At 39.3% G+C, this 20,745-nt stretch overlaps 1 protein-coding gene across 6 annotated transcripts in view; it reads left to right on the top strand.

Annotated features, from left to right (window-relative positions):
- tnn (tenascin N) overlaps positions 1-20,745 on the top strand; it is a 47,383-nt gene that overhangs the window by 14,036 nt on the left and 12,602 nt on the right. For all 6 annotated transcript variants that reach the window (XM_044219046.1, XM_044219042.1, XM_044219045.1 and 3 more), the window contains exons 5-9: positions 7,475-7,608; positions 7,726-7,855; positions 10,132-10,314; positions 10,780-10,869; positions 19,670-19,933. In XM_044219046.1, coding sequence (XP_044074981.1) covers positions 7,475-7,608; positions 7,726-7,855; positions 10,132-10,314; positions 10,780-10,869; positions 19,670-19,933 — 801 coding nt within the window. The remainder of the gene's footprint in view (positions 1-7,474; positions 7,609-7,725; positions 7,856-10,131; positions 10,315-10,779; positions 10,870-19,669; positions 19,934-20,745) is intronic.

Here is a 20,745-nt window from a genome sequence, read left to right as displayed (position 1 = left end):
AGGATATGTCAAGAATAACTATCTCCAGTTGTATAACAAAAATAACTCTACTAATGAAATAGTATGCTTAATAAATAATTACACAACTCTATACAGACACATACAGTATATTTCAGTTTAATTTCTATGATATAATATGAAACAAAAAATATTTCTGCTCTGTTCAAAAGTGTTATTTGTTTGTTGTCGTGTCATTTCTTTTGCCGCTGAGGGGGGTGCGAAATCAGCTCTCAGGCAGGCCCATCATTCACTTAAATGAGCCAGTTCATAGCCAACTCATTCGCGACCGACACATCACGAAAAAATATGTATGGCAGTCAATAGTGAGAGACAAATAATTTTTTTATCCCGTTTGAGTTGTGCCATGAATTACACATATGATGTTTGTCAATTTAAAAGATAATTTTGCATGTCAAGAAAGTCGCACTTTGTCGTAGGTTTGTCGTAGCACCATTTAGTTTTGTGTGAAACTGCTTGGTGAACTACATCTCTTGCTCGCACAATATGATATCCCTTGTAATGCTAGCTTACCTGATGGGTTTTATCCAGCGACTCCTGGTCCTTTTATCAGGTGGGAAGCGGAAGAACAAGCAAGACCCGTAGCTCGTGTTACTAAATCCATTACTTTATACATCCATGTACGAAACACATAGGCATCATAGCTTCAGCGGCTTTGGGTAGCTTGTGGAGAGAAAAATTCATGACCCCACTTGCGCGACTTTCAGGTGTGTAGTCCTCTATGGAATGGTCTTTCTAATTATGTATTTTCGCAGTCTTATACTTCAACAGTTTTACGACAAACTGCAACTTTCTTGACACGGCTCAACAATAAGGATTGCCCGATTGCCCGGGGCAAGTAAAGCTAGCAACTCACTTGCCCGATAAAAAATAATTAAACACATGTATTTTTCCAGAGTTAATGGTGGAAGTAGCTAAGGAGTGAAGCATCTCAGTTCCTTCTCATCTCTGTTATGAGTTGCACATACAGATTGGGCACTCGCGAGTAGGGATGGGTTCCAAAGCCTAGTATTAAACGGGCCCTGGGGCTAAATCATTAAAGACCGTAGTATTATCACGCTCGCTGCAGCCTCTCTGCTGTCTGTGTCAGGCTGAGCTCCTCCACACACAAGAAGCACAGCGGTCAGCAGATCAAAGAGGCTGCGGTGGAGATTACTCGAGTTGACAACAACTACTCTCGTTACTGTAAGTAAGTGCAATAAAACCTCTGTGAGTAAAAAGCAATATGTTATCAATACATCTGTTCAACAAGCATAAACGTGAACATGTAAAGCAACATTTTAATCTGTTCTGTCTGCAGTCTCTCACATGTTTTACACAAGCACAGCGAGCTAGCTCGGCTAATAGCGAACTGTTACAAACAACTAAAATGAAAACTGTCTGTATGTAGTCTGACTGTTTATCTTAGTTTGCCATGATTCTTAAAATTTTACAAATTCTTCTGAGACAAACCAGCCTCTCCTCCTCTCTACCAGCGGTAACTCACCTGCAGCAGCAGCAGAGGGAGGAGGACAGAGGACAGGAGGAAGGACTGATACTGAATGATGTCTGAATTCTTTATTCTTTCTAAACCTCACCTCTTATTATTGAGATTATATAATTATATATATATATTTGCTGTTGTAAACATTATTATCAAAAAATTATTTGTCTCTCGCTATCGATTACCGTAGATATTTTTTCCGAAATAAGGTCTCATGGTGGTCCAGCGGAAGGGCAGGGACTTCGCCTCTCTATTGAAATGAATTGATTTCACCATGAAATCTGTCATTTCTTAAGTTGGTGTAACAGGGCCTTAAAGTGGACTAAATCTACATTGTTGTTACCTTTGATGGTCAGACAGTTTGACAATTTTGATGAGAAATTCATAAAGAAAAATTACCAGCATATTTTCCAGTCTATTTGACCCCTGTAGACATATCATTCATACATGTTTTCTTCCTTTGGGCAGTTCATATCCTAACTACCAGCAACATTTCCGATGTGTCCTGTAGAGATGAATGGTGTCTGAGTAAGCATATTCCACCATGATCGTTTTATGGGTAAATTATTTATCTGAGGTGCAGCATAAAAACTATTTATGGCCCAGGCTTGTATTTAGTTTGATCTGTGTTTCTCATGAGAATTAACATTTACATTTCACCTTTTTACTTTGTCACCTCTATGGCTCTGCTGGCATTAAGCTGTGAATATTAACTACTATCTCATGGAAAACACAGACGCTACTAGGAGCTCTGGAACCATTAAAAATACAACACTTGCCCCAAAAGCCCAGCTCACCTTCATATAAATTTCCTTCCTATATTATTTAGTAAAAACTTTTATAATCTACCTGAATGTATTCTTGGGTCTTACAGCAATCCATTTGTGCTTGTACCAGCTTAGCTGCTATCATCTGTTTAATTAATGCTGCAGGGCCAATTAGGTTTACCTTTTACCATTTGCAAGTAACTAAAGTTGTGAATAACTACAGTTCTAAGATCTGCAGAAACACTACAGCTTTGAGTAGTAGTCCAATTAATTTTCACAACCTGTACATGTAACCTGATAAGGAGGTGAACAGCGAAAGATATGAAATGTTGATAACATTTTTCACACATTGAAAAACAGCTGTAGCCTACTTATCTTTACACCTTATTTTTAATGAGCTATTAGCTCCAAATACTGGAGGTGCAGACCAATTAAAAAAACTTAAGATGATAAGCTTAAAATGTTGATATGATTTAGAGGCAAGTTAAACTAGGAGACTCTTCTGAAATTGATGTGACTCGATCAGCTAGATCATTTCTTTAGTGAAGAGTCACCACCTCGTTTTGTGTTGTTGGACTACAAAAACACACAATCCACTCACGGTCATAGTGGTGATGTTACAGAATGGTGTTTATTTTCGCTCATAAACAACCTTTGATTGAGTTCAGACACCGGTTTGTAGAGCACAGTCAACAGAGTTAAGCCACTAGGAATTAATGGCAATTACAGTAGCAACAGCTGAGATAATCTGCCACTGGTGATTTTTGTCATTTTAAACTGTGAAAGTTACGTTAGTTAAAAATGAGGTCTGCTGCACTATCTAGCCTAAATGTTTTGCACATTGCTCTTTGCAAACAAAAAAGACCAAGGAGAGATAAAAATATTCGTTTTGTGGATCCGTTTCATTTTGCTGAGTAGAAACTGAATCCAGAATAAAACCGGCTACTGTACTAATAACACTTGCTGTTGCTGCTTTCTCCACCTCCTCAACACACTCATTCTTAAGTTTTGAGCCTTTTGATACTGTTGACTTTTCTAAGATATAATGATTATGACCAACTGAGAGCTCCCTCAAAGAGCAGTCTTTTCTGCCAAATTTAACTATTTGCAATAAATGGTCAGTTCAGTGATGTAAGTGTCTCTGACTAAACCTAAAGTTATGGCAGTTATCAAGATGGCCATAGTGACCTACTTCTGTGGAATTCAAAGCATCTCTCCAACAGTTATTTCAGATATAGCAGCTGACCCATGACCACTGACAACTATGACCTCTAGAGAACTTATGACATCAGGTCACAACTGTAATACCACAGGAATATTAAGAACATCCATCAGTCTTTTGGGGCTCCATCTAGCTTTGACCTCGTAGAATCATCACCTTTCCTGATAAATGCACTGCTCACCAAACCTCTATTACTGTACTGCTTCAGGAGCAGAGTTCAAAATTGCATTTTATGGCAATTTAAGGCCAGGCAAGCAGAAAGGTGAGAAGCAGCAGCCAGGCATGGACAGTTTAATTCACTGAGTTCACACTGTGACAGTCATTTCTAAAAAGGTCTTGAAGATTTGGCTGCAGGTGAAAGGCACACAATTTTGCTTTTTCAAAGTGTCTGTCTCTTGGACTGCAGAAGAAGCTTTAAAATAATATTCTATATATGGAAACATCTGTCTATACTTTTCTATGGCATTTCTTCCCCAACATTTAACCCAGAGTACACAGCACATACTTTAAAGCAGGGAATTTTAACATTTGCTACGAGTGGATCCCCAAAAATAAGCTCCACATTCAATTTCAGGTCCTGAACCACAGTTTTAGAAACTAGAATAAGAGCGTAAATGGTTCAGACTTCACAGTAGCAGGTCAGCTATGTCAAACCCTTGATAGCGATTTAGTTTCTTCAACCTGTGTTTTGCGCTGCAAAGGCAGCGAATAGCTAGAGACAGATCTGCAGCTTCATGTGTAGGTGCTGTTGAATGGAGTCCAACACCAACAGTGGCACTGTGTCAGAGGAAAAGTCTGGGAGGAAGGGAAAGTGGGAGGTAAGGAAATAAAATACATTGTGTTGATTTTAGGTGTTAGTAATAATAGTGGTAATAAGCACCGGGAGAAGAAGAGCACAAAAGCAAAACAGTCCAGACATTCTTTGTTTTATGTGGCTACTTGCCATTTCAGCACCTGGATGATGGATGTCAATCTGCTGCATGGGTCTTTTTTTAATCTCCACTATCAAAGGCAGATGCCATGTGGTTTAGATGATCAGTGGTGCCTTAATAATGAAAATATTTTTGTAGCCTGAACTCTTGTCTATCTATCAGATTATAGTAAAAAAAAGTAACGTTTAGCAACCATACGTAATAAGGTAATCTCGATGTACTGCGGGTGAGATTATTAAAAGTGAACACAGTAAATTCTTTAGATCTATGTCAACACAATGCAGATGCTATGGATTTGCAGTTCTTTTCATAGCTTCTTTGACTGTCTCAAAAATGTTTCCTTTTATTTATAGACACATTTAAAGAGATTACATTCAACATAATGTAACCTTTGAATTTTGTCCTCGATTCAAAACCGTATTTGGTCTCTGTGTGTAAGTGAATTGGCTCGGAGACTTGATTCACATGTCTAATTTTAAAATATTTAAATACGGATGGGAAACCTATAAAAGATAATAGGACACAGAGGAACAACGAAAAAGAAGTTGATTGAATTCCCATTTCATTTCTCCTGAACAATATTAACACTGACACTTCCTTAGTGCTCACTCGCTGCAGATTTATAGTCTTCTTAAGAAGTCCAAACATGTTGTTTCAGTCATATTTTTCTTCTTCAAATTGTATTTTGCTCATTTTCAATCAGAGAAGACAAAAATCACTACTAGTATCCACTGTTTCCATTCTTAATATTAATGTATTCACCCCAGCTTTTCTGAAATACTATTCGAAGGCAAAGATTGTTGATAGTCGTGCCTAGAGTAGCAACAGGGGATTATTAACTGCTACTGGATGGAAAAGGATTGCTACTATTTGAGAAAAAAAACATTAAGCTTCCTGACTTTGCCTTGTGGAACAGCATCTGAACCTGATGTAAATTCCTTCCCTGCCAAAGTTATGGCGGACTCCTTCACCACCCGTTTCACTTTTTCCCCTTGAAATATGCTTACGTCTGTATGTACTGTGCTGTACTTCTCTAAATGCACCACCATCTACCATTTATGTCCCTCCATCGTACCCACAGAACGTTCTTCTTGTTTGTGGAAAGCCTCACTCCCTAACACTGCTGACTTGCTGTCTTCTGTCTTTTGGCTGCTGTTTTGTTATTGTACTCTCCCAAAGTTATATACCTTCTTATTCGCCCCCTGCCGTATTTTTTCCATCGTCTCCATTGAAGCTCTTTGGGCTTGTATTACCACTGAAAAGCTTTTTTTTTTTTTTCAAGTTTGGGAAGAAACCTCATTGTTCAAAATAATGCATTGCTTTTGCCTGGTTCATGAACCTGTCACACGGTGTAAGAGGGACAGACAGGTAGAAGAGAAGAAAGGGCAATAAAAATGAGAAAAGTTTATTAAACGATACAACTTTAACACAGTAGTGTTATATGTTTTTCTCATCTTCCAGGCAGCCATTGTTTTCTGTCTGTCAATTTGGTACACTATAAACTTCAAAGACTTGAAATTTGCTTGAGTTAAGTATTCAATCACAATGAACACCGTGTCTATTTTTGTTTTATTGCACCACCGTTATGAAGGGAATGCAGCAAAGAACAAATGGGAGAAGAGTTTTGCAACCTGATTTTCATATATGTTATTTCAATAGATAACATAACTTTTACTGCGTAAAATTAATTCTCATTTTGTGGTTATTTAGGTGTGAGCATAGATTGATTTGAAAAGTCTGCACTGCCTTACCAAATAACAATATTAATGCAACTTTGACCAGAAACTAAAAGATTGTTTATTAAGTTGTATTACCTACAGTAACTCAAGCAAGTCTGTACAAAGTGATTTCAACTGAATTGAGATGAAATGAGTGCCAGTGACTTGTTAAGAAATCTATCAAATCATATGGGAAAATGTTCAGCAGTAATGTAGTAAATATTCATATAGCTTTTCATTTAAGCCCCTGAAATTGTGGTTTCAAATCATAAATATTTTTCTATAACTTTAATATTCATTATTAAAAGGTGCAACAAAGTTTGGGGGAAACACTGTCAGGTATTATTTATTTAAGAGTTTAATGACAGCTAATCTGCCTCATCAAGACTGCATGGGTGAGGTTTAATCAGATTTGATTGACCGTGCTGGCAACATAATCAAATACCGGTCATCACATATGAACTCAAATGTGGTTAAATCCTGATTGGTGCACGGAGATGCTAAATCATCTTTTCCAACTGAGACCATCCTAGACGGTGTAGTCCCTCATTCGTCCAGGAGTTTTCCATCATAGAAAAGGTTTCAGTCGTAGTCATCTGGACGCTGTTTTCAGAATCAAGACGTTTCGGCTCCCATCCATCAATTGAGAATGACTTCCGGGTGGGAACCGAAACGTCTTGATTCTGAAAACAGCGTCCAGATGACTAAGACTGAAACCTTTTCTACGATGAGACCATCCTACTTCAAACCAGTGAGAAGAACACAAAATGGCACCACTTTCATTTAAGCCCCCCTTATTTATCATGTTTAGACAGTATATAAAGGTGTAATAAATGGTTTATAACAGACTTTAATGTAGTTGCAAGCAGATCAGGCAAGCAGGTGTCCTCTGTGGACACCCATAAGTGGAGGCTGGTGTACGAACAAATAATCAATGACAATATAAGAAAAACACAGTTATGATAACATAAAATGTGTCTTCATAGGAGAAGTTAGAATTGTTGAGAAATACATAAACACTTAAAATGTTCTTATATCTGCTTACAACTGCATTATTGTCTGTTATAAACCATTTATTACATGTTTACATATGATAAATAGGGGGACTTTAAGTAAAGTTTTACTGAGAAAATAGGTTTTCAGGGCCTTTAAGTAATTGTATTAAGTGAAGGTGGAAGACATAAAGACTGACAGACAGAAAATGACAGAGGGAAACAGTCAATTAAAGTAACAAAGCATTGTATTAAAATGTGCTATAACCTCTATTACTGCTCTACTATATTTTGTCTCTCTGTGTCTTTCTCTGTCTGTCTACATCTCTTTTTCTCTCTCAGTCCTGGGCCCTCAGGGTCTGCGGTTGGTCCAGGCAACCGACATCTCTCTCCTGGTCGAGTGGGAGTCAGTTCGAGGGGCAGAGTATTACATTTTGACATATCATCCCGAAGATGATGAGAGTGTCCTGGAGCAAGTAGGTTTTTGTTTCTTTTTGGTCATATCACAAGGTATATCAAATAAAGGATGTAGCATAGAATATTATATTTTTCATATTTTTAAAACACCTTTGTTTCAACCCACTGTATCCTAGGTTCGGGTCCCCAACACCGAGAACTCCTACCTCATCACAGGTCTGAATCCTGGGGTCAACTACATTGTCCAGGTGTATGCCGTCATCAAAGAAATCCAAAGTAAAGCAGACAAGATCAAAGCTACCACAGGTGAGTGCAGACCACTGTGATCAGCACTGAAAAACAACAATGAGGCCTTAAAATGTGTGCTTCCCTAAATGAGCATGACGCAAAATAAGATCCATTACTGGTGAAGTGGAATGGGGCTGGGTGCAGCATGTTGCCTTTAAATGTGTCAGTGGTTTAGAGAAAAGGCAGATGTGACCTATTAAAGACTCATGTGACAGGGAGGCCAGGTATGGCCCGCAGAGCTGGGGAATTTAGTTAGATTTTCTGTGGATTAAATGGTCAAAGTTGAGGTCAAAAGTAAGTACATGTGTGCTGAGGCATGAAAACACTAATATGTCAAGCTCTGAAATGAGGTGTTGCAGATTAAGAATCTAGATTTCAGGAAAGAGGCAAGTACACGGCAAGAGGATAGACAAGCTTGAGGTGACGGGTCCCCACTACATTTCGAATATTGACTTTGCATATTTGAACAATAACACTTTTCGATATCACTTCTTGACATGGGCGTTCACATGTTTAATCATGAATGAACAGTCTGTTCCACTTATGCTAAGACACTTGCAGTTACTTGTGTAAGATGAGGAGAGTTTTTTTCCTGTATTTAAATCTACGGTGTATGTCTTTTACGCAAATGCTATGCTAAAACGCAATGAACAAGCTGAAGCCTGTCATTACTAAGTGTTTCATTAAGCATTGGTTTGTTAACCATTAAATTACAAGGAAATGGCTCCACGAAAGTGTTAAGTGGAATTCGGACTTGCTCACAGATGTGGTAGAGACAGATGTGAAGAGAAAGAGATTACTAGACATGATTGGTGGGTGTGAGTGAGACAGACAGAGGGAGAGATTGAATTTGACTGTAATGCGTGGTTAGCCTGGTTAGCAAAGGAAAACCTCACAGAGCATGGCATTCCCATATGGGCAAGAGAAAACATGCCATCATCTGGCTTATGGTTGTCTGAGGAGTACACAGCATGAGACATTTCACTGGTTATATAGTTTTCAACTTCAAATGATGATCCACTTCAAAAGAGGGTTTAAGTGAATGTTGTTCTTTTTCCCATAGAAAAACACAATTGCTGCCATAAAAAATGCTAACCCTTTCCATTTGGTATCGTTTGTTTGGTTTGATGGTCTTTTTTCACCATATGCTGCAAATCCTGACATCCCTCCCACTATGCTAATATTCTAAATGGTACCTATCTAATATAATCTAATATATTTATGAAATGGCATATGTGTGAAAAAGTACTTTAGTGCTTCTAATCTTTGGCAAATACCCCTGTCTGGATGTATAGTACCACTGAGTCACAGTGTCATAGCGATAGGTTAAGCCAGTGGTTATGTGTTATAACACTTAACTTGTGCTTAAAATATGTGCATATTTTTGGCCAAAACATGACAGAAAAACAATTAAACTAGCACATTTTTACACTGTCTATGCAGTTACATTATAATTTTATTTCAGAATTTTATTAAATGAGATGGAGTAATTTTAAATCATGTAAGACTAGCAATCACTCAATGATTACATTAATATTTTATATCATTCACAACGTCTTCGTACCCTAACATGATAATAATTGAGAGTCGTTCTGCGCTGGTATGGGTTTTCAAGCGCTATTATGTGACTTTTGCTGAACAGTTGTGTAATATTGGTAAATTTAGTGTGACTGCAGCACAGGAAAAGAAGACTGATCAAGTCAGCAAATTGACTCTCTAACGTAATACAGCATGTATCTATGTAAAGTTTACCAACATTAGCTTACATCAGACACAGCAAGTTAGTGGTCATACCAGACCAAGTAAGGATGTATAAACAAAACCCCTGAGTGTACTGGAATGAGCAAGGGTGCTTTTTATTGCTTATGAATTAAACTTTTCATTTGTGAGAGGAAGAATGCGGTATTTTTTCTTTCGAAAGTTACATAGCCTCGCTTTAAATAAATGCAGAAACTTCAGTGTTCAGTTTTCCTGACATTTCACTGAAGATATTATCTACAGTATGTGATAGTACATATAATTCGTTTTTTTTTTTAGAGCAAAATACTAATATTCTATTATCATGTTTGATTATGATATTTTCTTGATGGCCAAAAGGGAAATTCCTGTATGGGCCCCTCCCCAGAAAGGTCACCTGTCAGGATGCAAGTGATTAATCTTCTAGCTCAAGGACAGGGGAGCAGAGAAGGGCAGATGCTTGTGATTACAGGGGCTATAATGCAGGATTTCCAATTTAAGAGTCATGTCTGTAGTCCCAGTTCCAACTTGTTGTGCACCACTTGTATCCTTCCCAGATGTCTCAGCTATTGATGATATCCGAGTTCTTGGCCAGACAGAAGTCTCTATCCAGGTGGATTGGAAGAACCCACCAGCTGAGGTGGATCACTTCAGGCTCACACACACTGACCCGGCAGGACAGGAGGAGGAGCTGAACATACAGAGGAGCCAAGAGGCACGCACAAAACATACTATTGTGGGTAAGTGTTGTAACAGACAGAACAAGTTTGCACAGTTGACATAAATACATGTAGAAACCCCCAAAGCCCCTGAGTATACTTCTGAATGGTGTGCCTTTATCTTAAAGTCTCTCTGGTTGGCTAACCAGTGTCTGGTACTGGATGTTACCAGAGCTTGGCTTAAAATGAAGGGCATTTGAAAATTCTGCAATAATTTACCTTTCAATACTAGATCATCCAATGCAATTGACGTTTGATGGAATTTTTACACCTGACAAGATGAAAGTATCCAGTATCTCACAAAAAAGAAATATCAGAAAAAATAAACATGTTGTATAATGGTGTAACCGAAATACTTCCTCTTTAGACCTCTTGGTGGGTCTCGACCTCCAAGTAGGGAACTAATGATATTGAATATTATATTCACTGCAGTTCATTGCATCCCATTTCCCATTTTAGAGTTTTAAAAAATTTGTCTTTCTGCAGGTCTGTTTCCTGGAACAGAGTACCAGATCTCAGTGCAGGTCATCAAAGGAACCACTGAGGGAAAATCTTCCTCTGTGACTGGTGCCACAGGTCAGTGTCAACACATGACCAGTGCTTTAGCAAATTCTATATATTATCAGCAAGCACAAAATGGGCTCAATTTTCCTCAAAGGGACTACCGCTGGACGGAAATTGCAGCGACTTGTGTTTGTGCTGATACTGACTGTCTGAATTGGATGACACTTAAATGATAGATCAGCCACTTGTGGAAGTGAAGCACATTAAAGAAACAGGAGGAGGATATCCATATTCCACTTAGTTTTGAATTGGGTGCAGCATCAAAGACAGCTCTTAGCTCTTGTCAAGGCACCTATAATTCACCAGTGGTCAGATCCTAATAGGGAAAACACATAATCTGTCACGTACAATACTGACATGCTGTATGATACAACCTGGTATTACCTTTCACACAAAGCCAATAATAATAGCATAACGAATACAGCCAGCTAGAAGCACAATTTTGGGTTAATGATGGAGGACTGGAATTTACAGCCTAATAATCTTGATAGGTCTTAATGGCTGTGGTGAAAATGGTCACCAAGGGGAAACATGATATGAACGGTGTAACAACTACAAGATGCTCCCTGATGGTTGAGGTGAGAAGGTCCATGATTTACAGAGTCCATCTGGTAATGTTGGATTTTAGCGGTGTGGCATTGAGTTCAACACATTTGGTCTAACCGTGTTCTGGACTGGTTTTAGGACGTGAGCAGGAATTAATTTTACAGTTTCACTTTAACAGCTGGTCATGACATTCAGTTGCCTTAAAGTTATTATTTAAGTGACTGACAAATGATCCACAATGGCACAACAGGTATTCAGTTACTCCCATTACTCTGCTCATTTGTGCTTTGTTTTTTTCTACTTTTCTGTCTCTCATTTCCATTACTTTCTTTCCTCCTTCACCTTTTCTTTCATCCACCCTCAGAGCTTACTCAGTTCAAAGGGTTGATGGTTCTTCATTTTTTAGACCCTGAGGCAGCCAATTTAATGTTTTTTAGTCATCAGTGTTAGCTAGGTACTTTCAAGACTCACCTCTCTTCTTTTGCAGCCAGTCAGGCACTCAAGGGACCCTGTCAGTGCTAATCTTTCTTTCTGTGTGCGTGTGCCACCTACTTGTGAGGTAATTACGTGTGTGTGTGTGTCTGTGTGTGTGTGTGTGTGTGTGTGTGTGTGTGTTAATGTGCTAATCTATACCAGACAGTGGCTTGTCTCCACTCCAGTAGCTACAATCCTTCATTTTAGGTGTTTCATGAAAAGGCTTAGAGGTGATTGAGGAGGATAGACCTCAGCTCTACCTGCCAGCAAGGATGTGCTGGTTTCATGATGACTGGCATGGCGCAACAGAGCGCACTCGCCTATTATCACACGAACATGCTGTTTGCATTGGGGCCGGCGTGGTTATGCGCAGGGAGACGTAAAAGGGACATAAGAAGGAAATGTAGAAAATACACAAAAAAACAGCAACAACAATAAAGAAAAAGAAGTCAGTAAGTGCTATGATTACAGCAGGAAATGAGCAGGAATAATAGGAGAACACAGAGACAATAATGATACAATGAGAAATCTAAATATTTATAGGGAAATCAAGAGAATAGCAGGGAATTAAAAAAATGACTCACAAAGAGGCAATTTCAGTGACATTATGTAGCAGTGCATAATGCATTACTGTGTAGCTACTGTTGGTAATGGTAATAATGGTATAAAACTGAGCTTTGATCCATAGAGGATATAGCTGACTCCTTCCATTATATAAGCTCCATTATAGAAAGACTATTCTATATTTCCTCCTCATTTTTACCATTCGTCTTCCACTTTTTCCACTTTTCTCTTTCTCAATTTCTTTCAAAGTTCACTGTTAGCTTGTTTTTTTATCATATTTTGTTGTGGTCCCTCACTCTCTTTCAGTCTTTCCTGACTTGCCACCAGGGCTTCAGACTAACTTTTTTCACCACCGTCCGAAAAACAGTTTTAACGTCCCGAAGTGAATGTAAACCGTCCCAAAATCAAAATGTTGTTTCTTTACTTTGTTAGTATCATAGTTGTTAGTTGTTAGTGACATAATAAAAACACCATTAAATGTTGAGGAAATAAATGAATTAATAAATTTTTCTCCATTCAAAGAAACAGGTTACAAAAAGGTTATTTGATAATATTTCTATATAGATACTGTATGTTTGTTTGTCCAGCTGTAGTTTATTTTAATGTTTACGCTTACTTGTTGCACAACAGCTGTGTCTATCTGTGTTCACCTTTGTCTAGATTTGTTTCTCTGTTTAGCTGTATGTCTATGTTGGTTACCTGTACAAGTCAAGAGAGACTGATGAGACAGAGAACTGATGAATGTCATTCAGGGTTACATAAAATCATATTGTGTACATTACTGGCCATGCTGGCAAATATTTGTCAACTAGGAAAGCTACCAGAGCTGTTGCCCTGTAGGTTCAACATTGTTGTTTGTTTTGTCAGCTGACAATTTCATGATTGCTGCAGCTGGCTGACAGATTACACTCCCTTTAAACAGTTTTCCCGGCCCTCGCCGTTAAGTGGTGCACCGGTGCACTGAGATGGAGCGGACCCAGTGTTTAGCTCCGTTAGCTGTAAACACACCGCAGGACTCTGCTGTCCTCCGGCTGCTAACAGCTAACTAGCTCTCCTCCCGCCGATTTCAACACGGATTGTTGTTCACAATGTAGCATTATCAGGGGAAAATATATACTCACACACAGCCAGGGTAGCGCCTGGCTAAAGTTAGCTAGCTAGTAGCAAGCAGCGGGCTAGACTGTTTGAATCAAATGATGTGCTCGATCTGTAACCAGCGCAACATATATGCGAGGTCCTGGCAGCAAGCCCTTTGTGACTGAGGGGTTAGATGGACCGGTGCCGCGGGAACATTTCTGAACCCTCATATTTTTTGTGGGTCTCGCGCTGAGTATTCAGCCAGTGATATAGTGGTAACTATAGTAACAGCATGAGAAGATGCGCTCTGCTGTAGTCAGCACTCGTTCAGTTTGTCATTTGCTAAGCGATAGTTACACATACATACATACACACATACAAAAATCCCGGAGGCGTCTCGGGGAAGATCTCTGTTCATCCCAAACACATTTTCTATCGTCCCCAGGACGACGGGACCCTCGACGGGAGTCTCGAGCCCTGCCTGCCCACCACTAAAATAAAAGCTAAATAGACACATTTATTAATGAACCATTGTGGGAATTTATGGATGTTGTTTCTTCAAGACGACAAAGGTAGCGCCAAAACCGAAATGTCTTTATTGACATCATTGTGAATGGTGCTGAACATGAAGTTGGTATTCACTATGGCCTTGTAACTTGTTAAATGTGAAGACTGGAGTGAACTGTATGCTGTATGTAGTTATTGAATGGCACTATATTTAATATTTATGGCTGGGCTTCCATATGTGCATCCAGTGTGGCTTTATAAATCATCCTATCTCAGCGATGCTGTGGTGGCTGTATTGCGTCCTTTAACTGCCATCAGTTTGATGACAGTTAACATTTAGGAAAACACCAGAACCAAAGGAATCTCTACTTGAAGCAGATGTTTCACAGTCACTAACCTGCCAAAAGATTATAAGTCGTATAAACACAACATACCACGGCTGCTGCTGCTGATTCAAATTCAATAAAGTCACCACCAAGGCCCCTATAACTAAAAGCAGATGGACTTGGCTTTGGTAGAGGAGTTGAATGTTTAGTCTTTATGTTATCTGGACACACTATAGCACCTCATGTGCTCCAGTGGGAGTACCCTGTCTGTGCAAACGCTGTCCATCAGTGTTTTCTGAGCCAGCTCTGTACAGTAGATGCCAGAAAAATGACATGTGAAATTGTGAGAAGGGACATTTTATAAAGATAACCCCTCCTTTCTGGTCATTATATTGGTGTGGTACGAGACAGCTCTATTGGCCTGTTCACATGCGGGTGAACATAAATGTACATGCATGTGTCTGTAGCAAGCCTAAGGTACAGGAAAGATACTGTGTGAGCTTTCCAAATGTTGTGGCGTTTAGAGGAGGATCTGCCATTTGCGCCTTAAGTTATGCTGTAACACAGCACCATATCCTCAAAAGTTTGCTTTTTGCATCAGTTACAGTTTACAGTTGGCGTGAGGCTGTACTGAGGCCAGGCTTTTCTTTGTGTGTGAATAACATCTAATAATTAGATCTAATTAATAATATATTGATACTTTCTGGTGATTTGACAGCATTAGTACAGGCTTAATTTGAAAAAACAAAAAGAACTCAGTTGGTCTAATGGTGTGTTTATCAAAACTGAAATTTTGATAAAAAAGTCAGTTCTGTCATAAAGAATCATGAGCTGCTTACAGTACAAATAGATTGTTGGACAAACATGAAAAAAAAAACTGGTACTCAGAGGACTTCACAACAAAGCATATGTCATGCCTGACATACCGTAGTCTCTAAAACAGTGGCACCTATTGACACATATTTTACATCATCTCCATCAGCAGACATGGCTTCCACTGTACAGTGAGGCTGTAAATGATGAAAGACGGCCTCTTACTGTACGCCTTGTGGTCGATGCCTCTGCTGAACATGCCACCCATAATGGATAAGCTGTTTTCCAAATGGCCGAAGCCACAGCTCATGTTCTACAGCCCGTTAGCCAATGTCGCTATGCAGCTAGTAGGGTAGAACGTCTGGAGAAACTCCATCCATCATACATTGTAACTTCTGAGCAAATGCAAGGCGACATCAGAAAATAGTAGTTCTTGGAAAAAAGATCTAATAACATATAGAATATATCAGACAGCCAAGACAGTAGCTATAACTAAGAGCAAAAGGAACTACAGAGGGTAACAAAATAACACCAAAAAAACTTTGCTTTGAAGGAGAACAAGGCATAATTGAATACAAGCTTTATTCAGATGGTTACAAACCAAATACCAAGTTAATTTGAAGTGAGGGATAAAAAGCAGTAGCAGACTTTCCTTCAAACTGTCAAATGCTTTTAACGTTCCTAGTTCATCTGGGCTGTCTGGCTGTTGTAAATCAATTTGAAACCCATTCATTGAATTTACTTTTATTGAATTAAGAAGACATCTGTAGCCCGATCACTTTGGGTTATGTAGTGTAATATATGATTTAAGAAAAAGCAGAGTTCATCCTCTTCAGACTGACTCTAGCAAAGCAGTGTTTATATTAAAAGGTTAAGATTTATAAGTGTTCTCAAGAGGTACAAATGTTCTGCTGTTTTCAGGCCTGTTTCAGTCCAGTGTTGTCTTCACTGGGGACATACAGACAGAAAGCACTGGTGGATGCAGTATTTCTGGATGTAGAGGAAAACAATAACACTATAGATGTTGCAGGCTATACTGTATGGTGATTAGACTGTTTCTCTTAAACGTATGTGGACATGGCACAGTGCAGTGGGCGAGTTTTGCCTTGGCAAACTTAACAAATTGGCTATTGGGCTATTACATGTACAATTTATAAATCTAATTTTAAAGCCACTGCTAGTGCCACTGAAATGAAATTACTACTAGTATGTGTGACAACCTCTTCCCTGTTGCTGCCAAATTACAAGATGCAAACACAATCTGCCTTGTGGCCTGATGGCTTCCTGGTCATACTCACACAGTTCTGGTGTGAAATAGTGAAATTATTAGGTGCAATCGTAAAAAGTACACAGTCTGTGTGAACATTCAGCAACAAAACAAAGGTTAAGACTAGCAAACAAATGCAGTGTGTTATGAACAGACCATAATATATCTTGTCACAAACACGATGATGTTAGATTATTTGGTACACGTGTGATACAAACTGCTATTGATTTTGTTGTATTGAGAGTTAATGTCGCTTTTTACAGTCTCCAGTATAGTATTCAAGACACTGGACCAAACATTTAGATGGATATCTACTACGTGCTGTGTCAGTGTGAATGTGTACAATCTTGTAAATGTGTATGTGTATATGAAGGCGTTTTTCTACACGGTGAGTAGATAGACACTTTCTGGGCTCCCTTAGTAGTGCTCAGTAGTGCTTAAGGTACTTAGAGTACTGAATGACCTCTCATTTTTAGGCCTCGGAGGAAACACTCAACTCTAATAAAATGGAACTATTATAAATTCTTTCTGTGGTTTAGCTTATGACAGACTGTCAAGCAGTGCAGCCACAAGGACGGAAAAGTGACAACAGGAAAAGAGAGGAGAGACAAAGAGGGGATATAGAGTTAGACAGTTGCATAGTTCCTTTCTTCTCCTGGATGCATCATCAATCAGTTTTCATGATGGCAGACTGCGCAATGACCTCGAGTGAGCCGCTGTCCCAGAGGATAATCCTAAATGATGATTGCTTTTACATTTCCCTTCACTTCCTCTGTGTTTCTCTTACTATGCCTCTGTGACTCTTTTATTTTCTGTCTCCCTCCCTCTCTTTGTTGCCCTCTCTCTTCACTTGCATCAAGATTCCCTCTACAGAGACTAACACCCATCCATACACATGCCCCACCAGCTGCTCAGCCTGTGTCTCCCATATGTCTCCTGTGATTCCTCAAGCCCACTGATTTTACAAATAGAGACCTCTGTGTTCTGCTGTGCTCCTGTGTCCTCTTCCCACTGCAGCTTATCCTGTGGAGCTCAGTGAACAGGACAAGACCATGGGTTGGGTTAGTACGTGCTCGTGATGTTCTTTTGAAGAGCTTCACAATGCTTGAGTACAATTTCTCCTTTGGTTCATTTGTCATCTTCAGTGTCCATACAAAACAAAATATGGATAACAAGCTTGCGTACATATATTTTGGAATATTTCTGCATGCCACATATACTCTCTGTGATCTGATTGAAAACAACAATCAGCGACATTTCTTCAAAGTGCTCTATAGTTTCTTTTTGCCAAACACTGCTGCAGACTACAGCTTACTCTTACCTGCTACGTGTTGCCGTTGCTGGTTCTGCTTTTTACTCACCTCACTTGCTTTTTTCACACTCAACAGTGCTGTTGTAAGCGTGAGTCCAAACTCAGACCCTCCTGTTGAGACTCTCCTCCCAAGTAAAACAACAGCATCAGTCCTTTCAGCAAGTGCCCAACATATGTTTACGTTCAAGTGACAAATCCCTCTAGCAGTCTTAGTAATTATGACGGGAGCAAAGGAGGAAGGCAGGTGATGTTATTATAGAGCAAAGTCCGCAGAGGGAGGAGGGATGGGTCAACAAAACGTCAGACTTTAACAAGAGGCCGCTGTTTGTCAACCAACAGTCAATATTGTTTGTTTTTTTTAAATTACCACAATCATCCCCAAACCTTAACCACTTTTTTCTTATTGTAACCATGAGGACGAAGTTCCCCTAACCTTAACAAAGTTGTCATTTATCCCAAACCAAGTGGTTCGCTTACCTTAAAGGTGGGGTATACGATTCTGGAGAAATCCAATATCATGACAAATACCATGATATAGAGCAAACAACGACACAGCAAGTAATGCAACATTAGCTAGGTTGTGGATTAGCAAACTGTAGCTACAGTTGCCGCTGCAAAGCTAACAGCCAGAGAGGACGAGGCAAACCGGCTCCAGACAGCGATACTCTCAACTCTCCTGCTACTCTAGCAAAACATCACAACAACAGCAAACTAGAAAGTAAGCTGAATTTGTGCGGGCAAGTCATTTAACGTTACCTGACACACAAATCATGGCTGGAATTGTGTTGTGTAGCCCGGTCCGGGCCACTTTGTTTATTTCAATTTAAAGAGCCAGGGCTGTGTACAAACACCAGAATTTTTTTCAGCACACGCACAGAACGGACAGCTAGCTAGACTGTGAGGAGCTATTTGCTGAATTTGACAAAAAGACATGTATTGGATTAGAATCGTATACCCCACCTAGTACATATTTAGCCCAAACCATGATCTTTCCCTAAACCTAACCAAGTCGTTTTTGTGCCAAAACCTAACCAAACCTTAACCATAGCGATGTCACATCAAAAAACTGATTTATTTTTCAACAGTGATTTGTAACAGTTTTGGAAGACACAAACAAATGATGTCACCCTGCCGATAGGGGCTTCAGATCAGAAAATGCTTCTATGTTTCTGTCTGAAGGGCATGGACCAACAATGTATTTAATTGTTGAATTTGGCGGACTTTGTTTTATTATGGGGGTTTGACTGAAACCCCTCCAAATCTGTAACAAGATTAGGAAGTAATGTGTAAGTACAGCAAAACTTCTTAGGGGAGAGGTAAGTGTCTGACACTAGAGATAGCAGTTCACATTTCGTCTCCTGCCAACAGTCAACATTTGTCCCTTTTTAACTATTACCATGATCTTTTCACACACTTAACCAGGTAGTTAGGGTTGCATAAACTTAACCAAACATACTGACATATTATGGAAGGCACTGTTGCACAACCTTCGTCATTTAGATATGAGGATTTGTTGGGTCTAAAGAAAGCTGCCAACTCTTCATTCTTCCCACTAGTTCCTCACAGCCTGTGCTGCTTACTCCTATACTGCACCTGCCAGCATTCCTACTGACAGGTACAGTTGCCAGTTGTACGGCTTTTCTAATTAACTACCTAATTGCCCCCGTCTAATATTAATTAAAAAAATATTTTGCTTCTTTTTTTTTTGTTCATGCTTGTGTTGTTTATGTGCAGTCTATTCCATATTTCAGGGATATGTCTCCTGCTTTTTGTACCCTGGGTGCAGTTAGATTATGCTTCTTGCTCAACTGAGTTTTTACAGCCAAAGTGGATGTACTGGAAAGATCAGTGAAGAACAAGAACTCAACATTTTTCATTTGTTTGCTTGCTTCTCATATCTTATCTTTTTTACCTCTTCTTCTTCAGAAATTGATGCTCCTACCAACCTGGCCACGACTGAAGTAACAGAGGACACTGCAACAGTTTCATGGGATCAAGTCCAGGCAGAAATAGAGGGGTACATGTTGAGCTACACCACTGCTGAGGGCTCCAGTGCCGAGATCCCAGTAGGCCGTGACAGCACCTCATACAGGCTGATTGGCTTAAGGCCTGGAGTTCTCCACACTGTCTACATCTGGGCTTTCAAGGGAGATAAAGTCAGCAGGAAGAGTTCAACAGAAGCTGAAACAGGTAAACTTTGAATGAGGCCCTAGTTCATTACAGGAGTGGTCGATATATTTGATCTTTTGTGTGCGTCCAAAGAGTTTGACAGATGAACTTTATGTAAAATGCTGGACAAATAAGTTTAAAGGGTCTGGTGTATGATATGAAGTCAACAAAGAACTCCACAAAAGTAAGACATAAGAGATAAACTACTAACACTTTTGTTTGAACACAGTTGAAGTGAGATGTAAAAACAAACGTTTTTATCCTCTGTACACTTTTTTAATGACCTGTGATTCTCAGATATTTCAAGTTTTTCCAGGCAGTGTGTTTTAAGTGTCTCTTTTTCTTAAGCTCCTTTGTGCAAGACACTCTTACCTCAAATAGCCCTCATGTACAACGCACCAATCAATTCCTTCTGATCTTCTGTGTGTCAGTTTTCTGCACAATTTTACTTGTCTTTTTTGTGGTGACAAGAATTAAAAAACATCACAGTACGCATTTTACCCTTAGCACTCTAACCCCTCTTAACTGACAAGAGGGAAACTTGAACTCTTGAATTTTAACATAATTAGGCTGGACACCTCATTTATAGGCAGTTTAGTTTAGCCTGGGGCTGAATGTCTGAAAGAAGTTTGAGAAGAGACAATTTTACTTTGTCAACAAAGGCAGCTATTTTGTTTCTCCTGTGTTCTCCTGTCTCTTAATCTTTGCTGTTGTGAAGTTTAGCAGCTGTTGCTGTCTGTTTCATTTATGTCTCTGAAGAAAGGCAGCAGAAGAACGCTTTTGAGTTCTGATTGGCATAAATCCAAATTGCTTTAAATATTCAGTTGAACACG

This window comes from Siniperca chuatsi, linkage group LG13 (genome assembly GCF_020085105.1).
Source record: "Siniperca chuatsi isolate FFG_IHB_CAS linkage group LG13, ASM2008510v1, whole genome shotgun sequence".
Taxonomy (NCBI): Eukaryota; Metazoa; Chordata; class Actinopteri; order Centrarchiformes; family Sinipercidae; genus Siniperca; species Siniperca chuatsi.
This window is presented reverse-complemented; position numbering and strand designations above follow the sequence as displayed.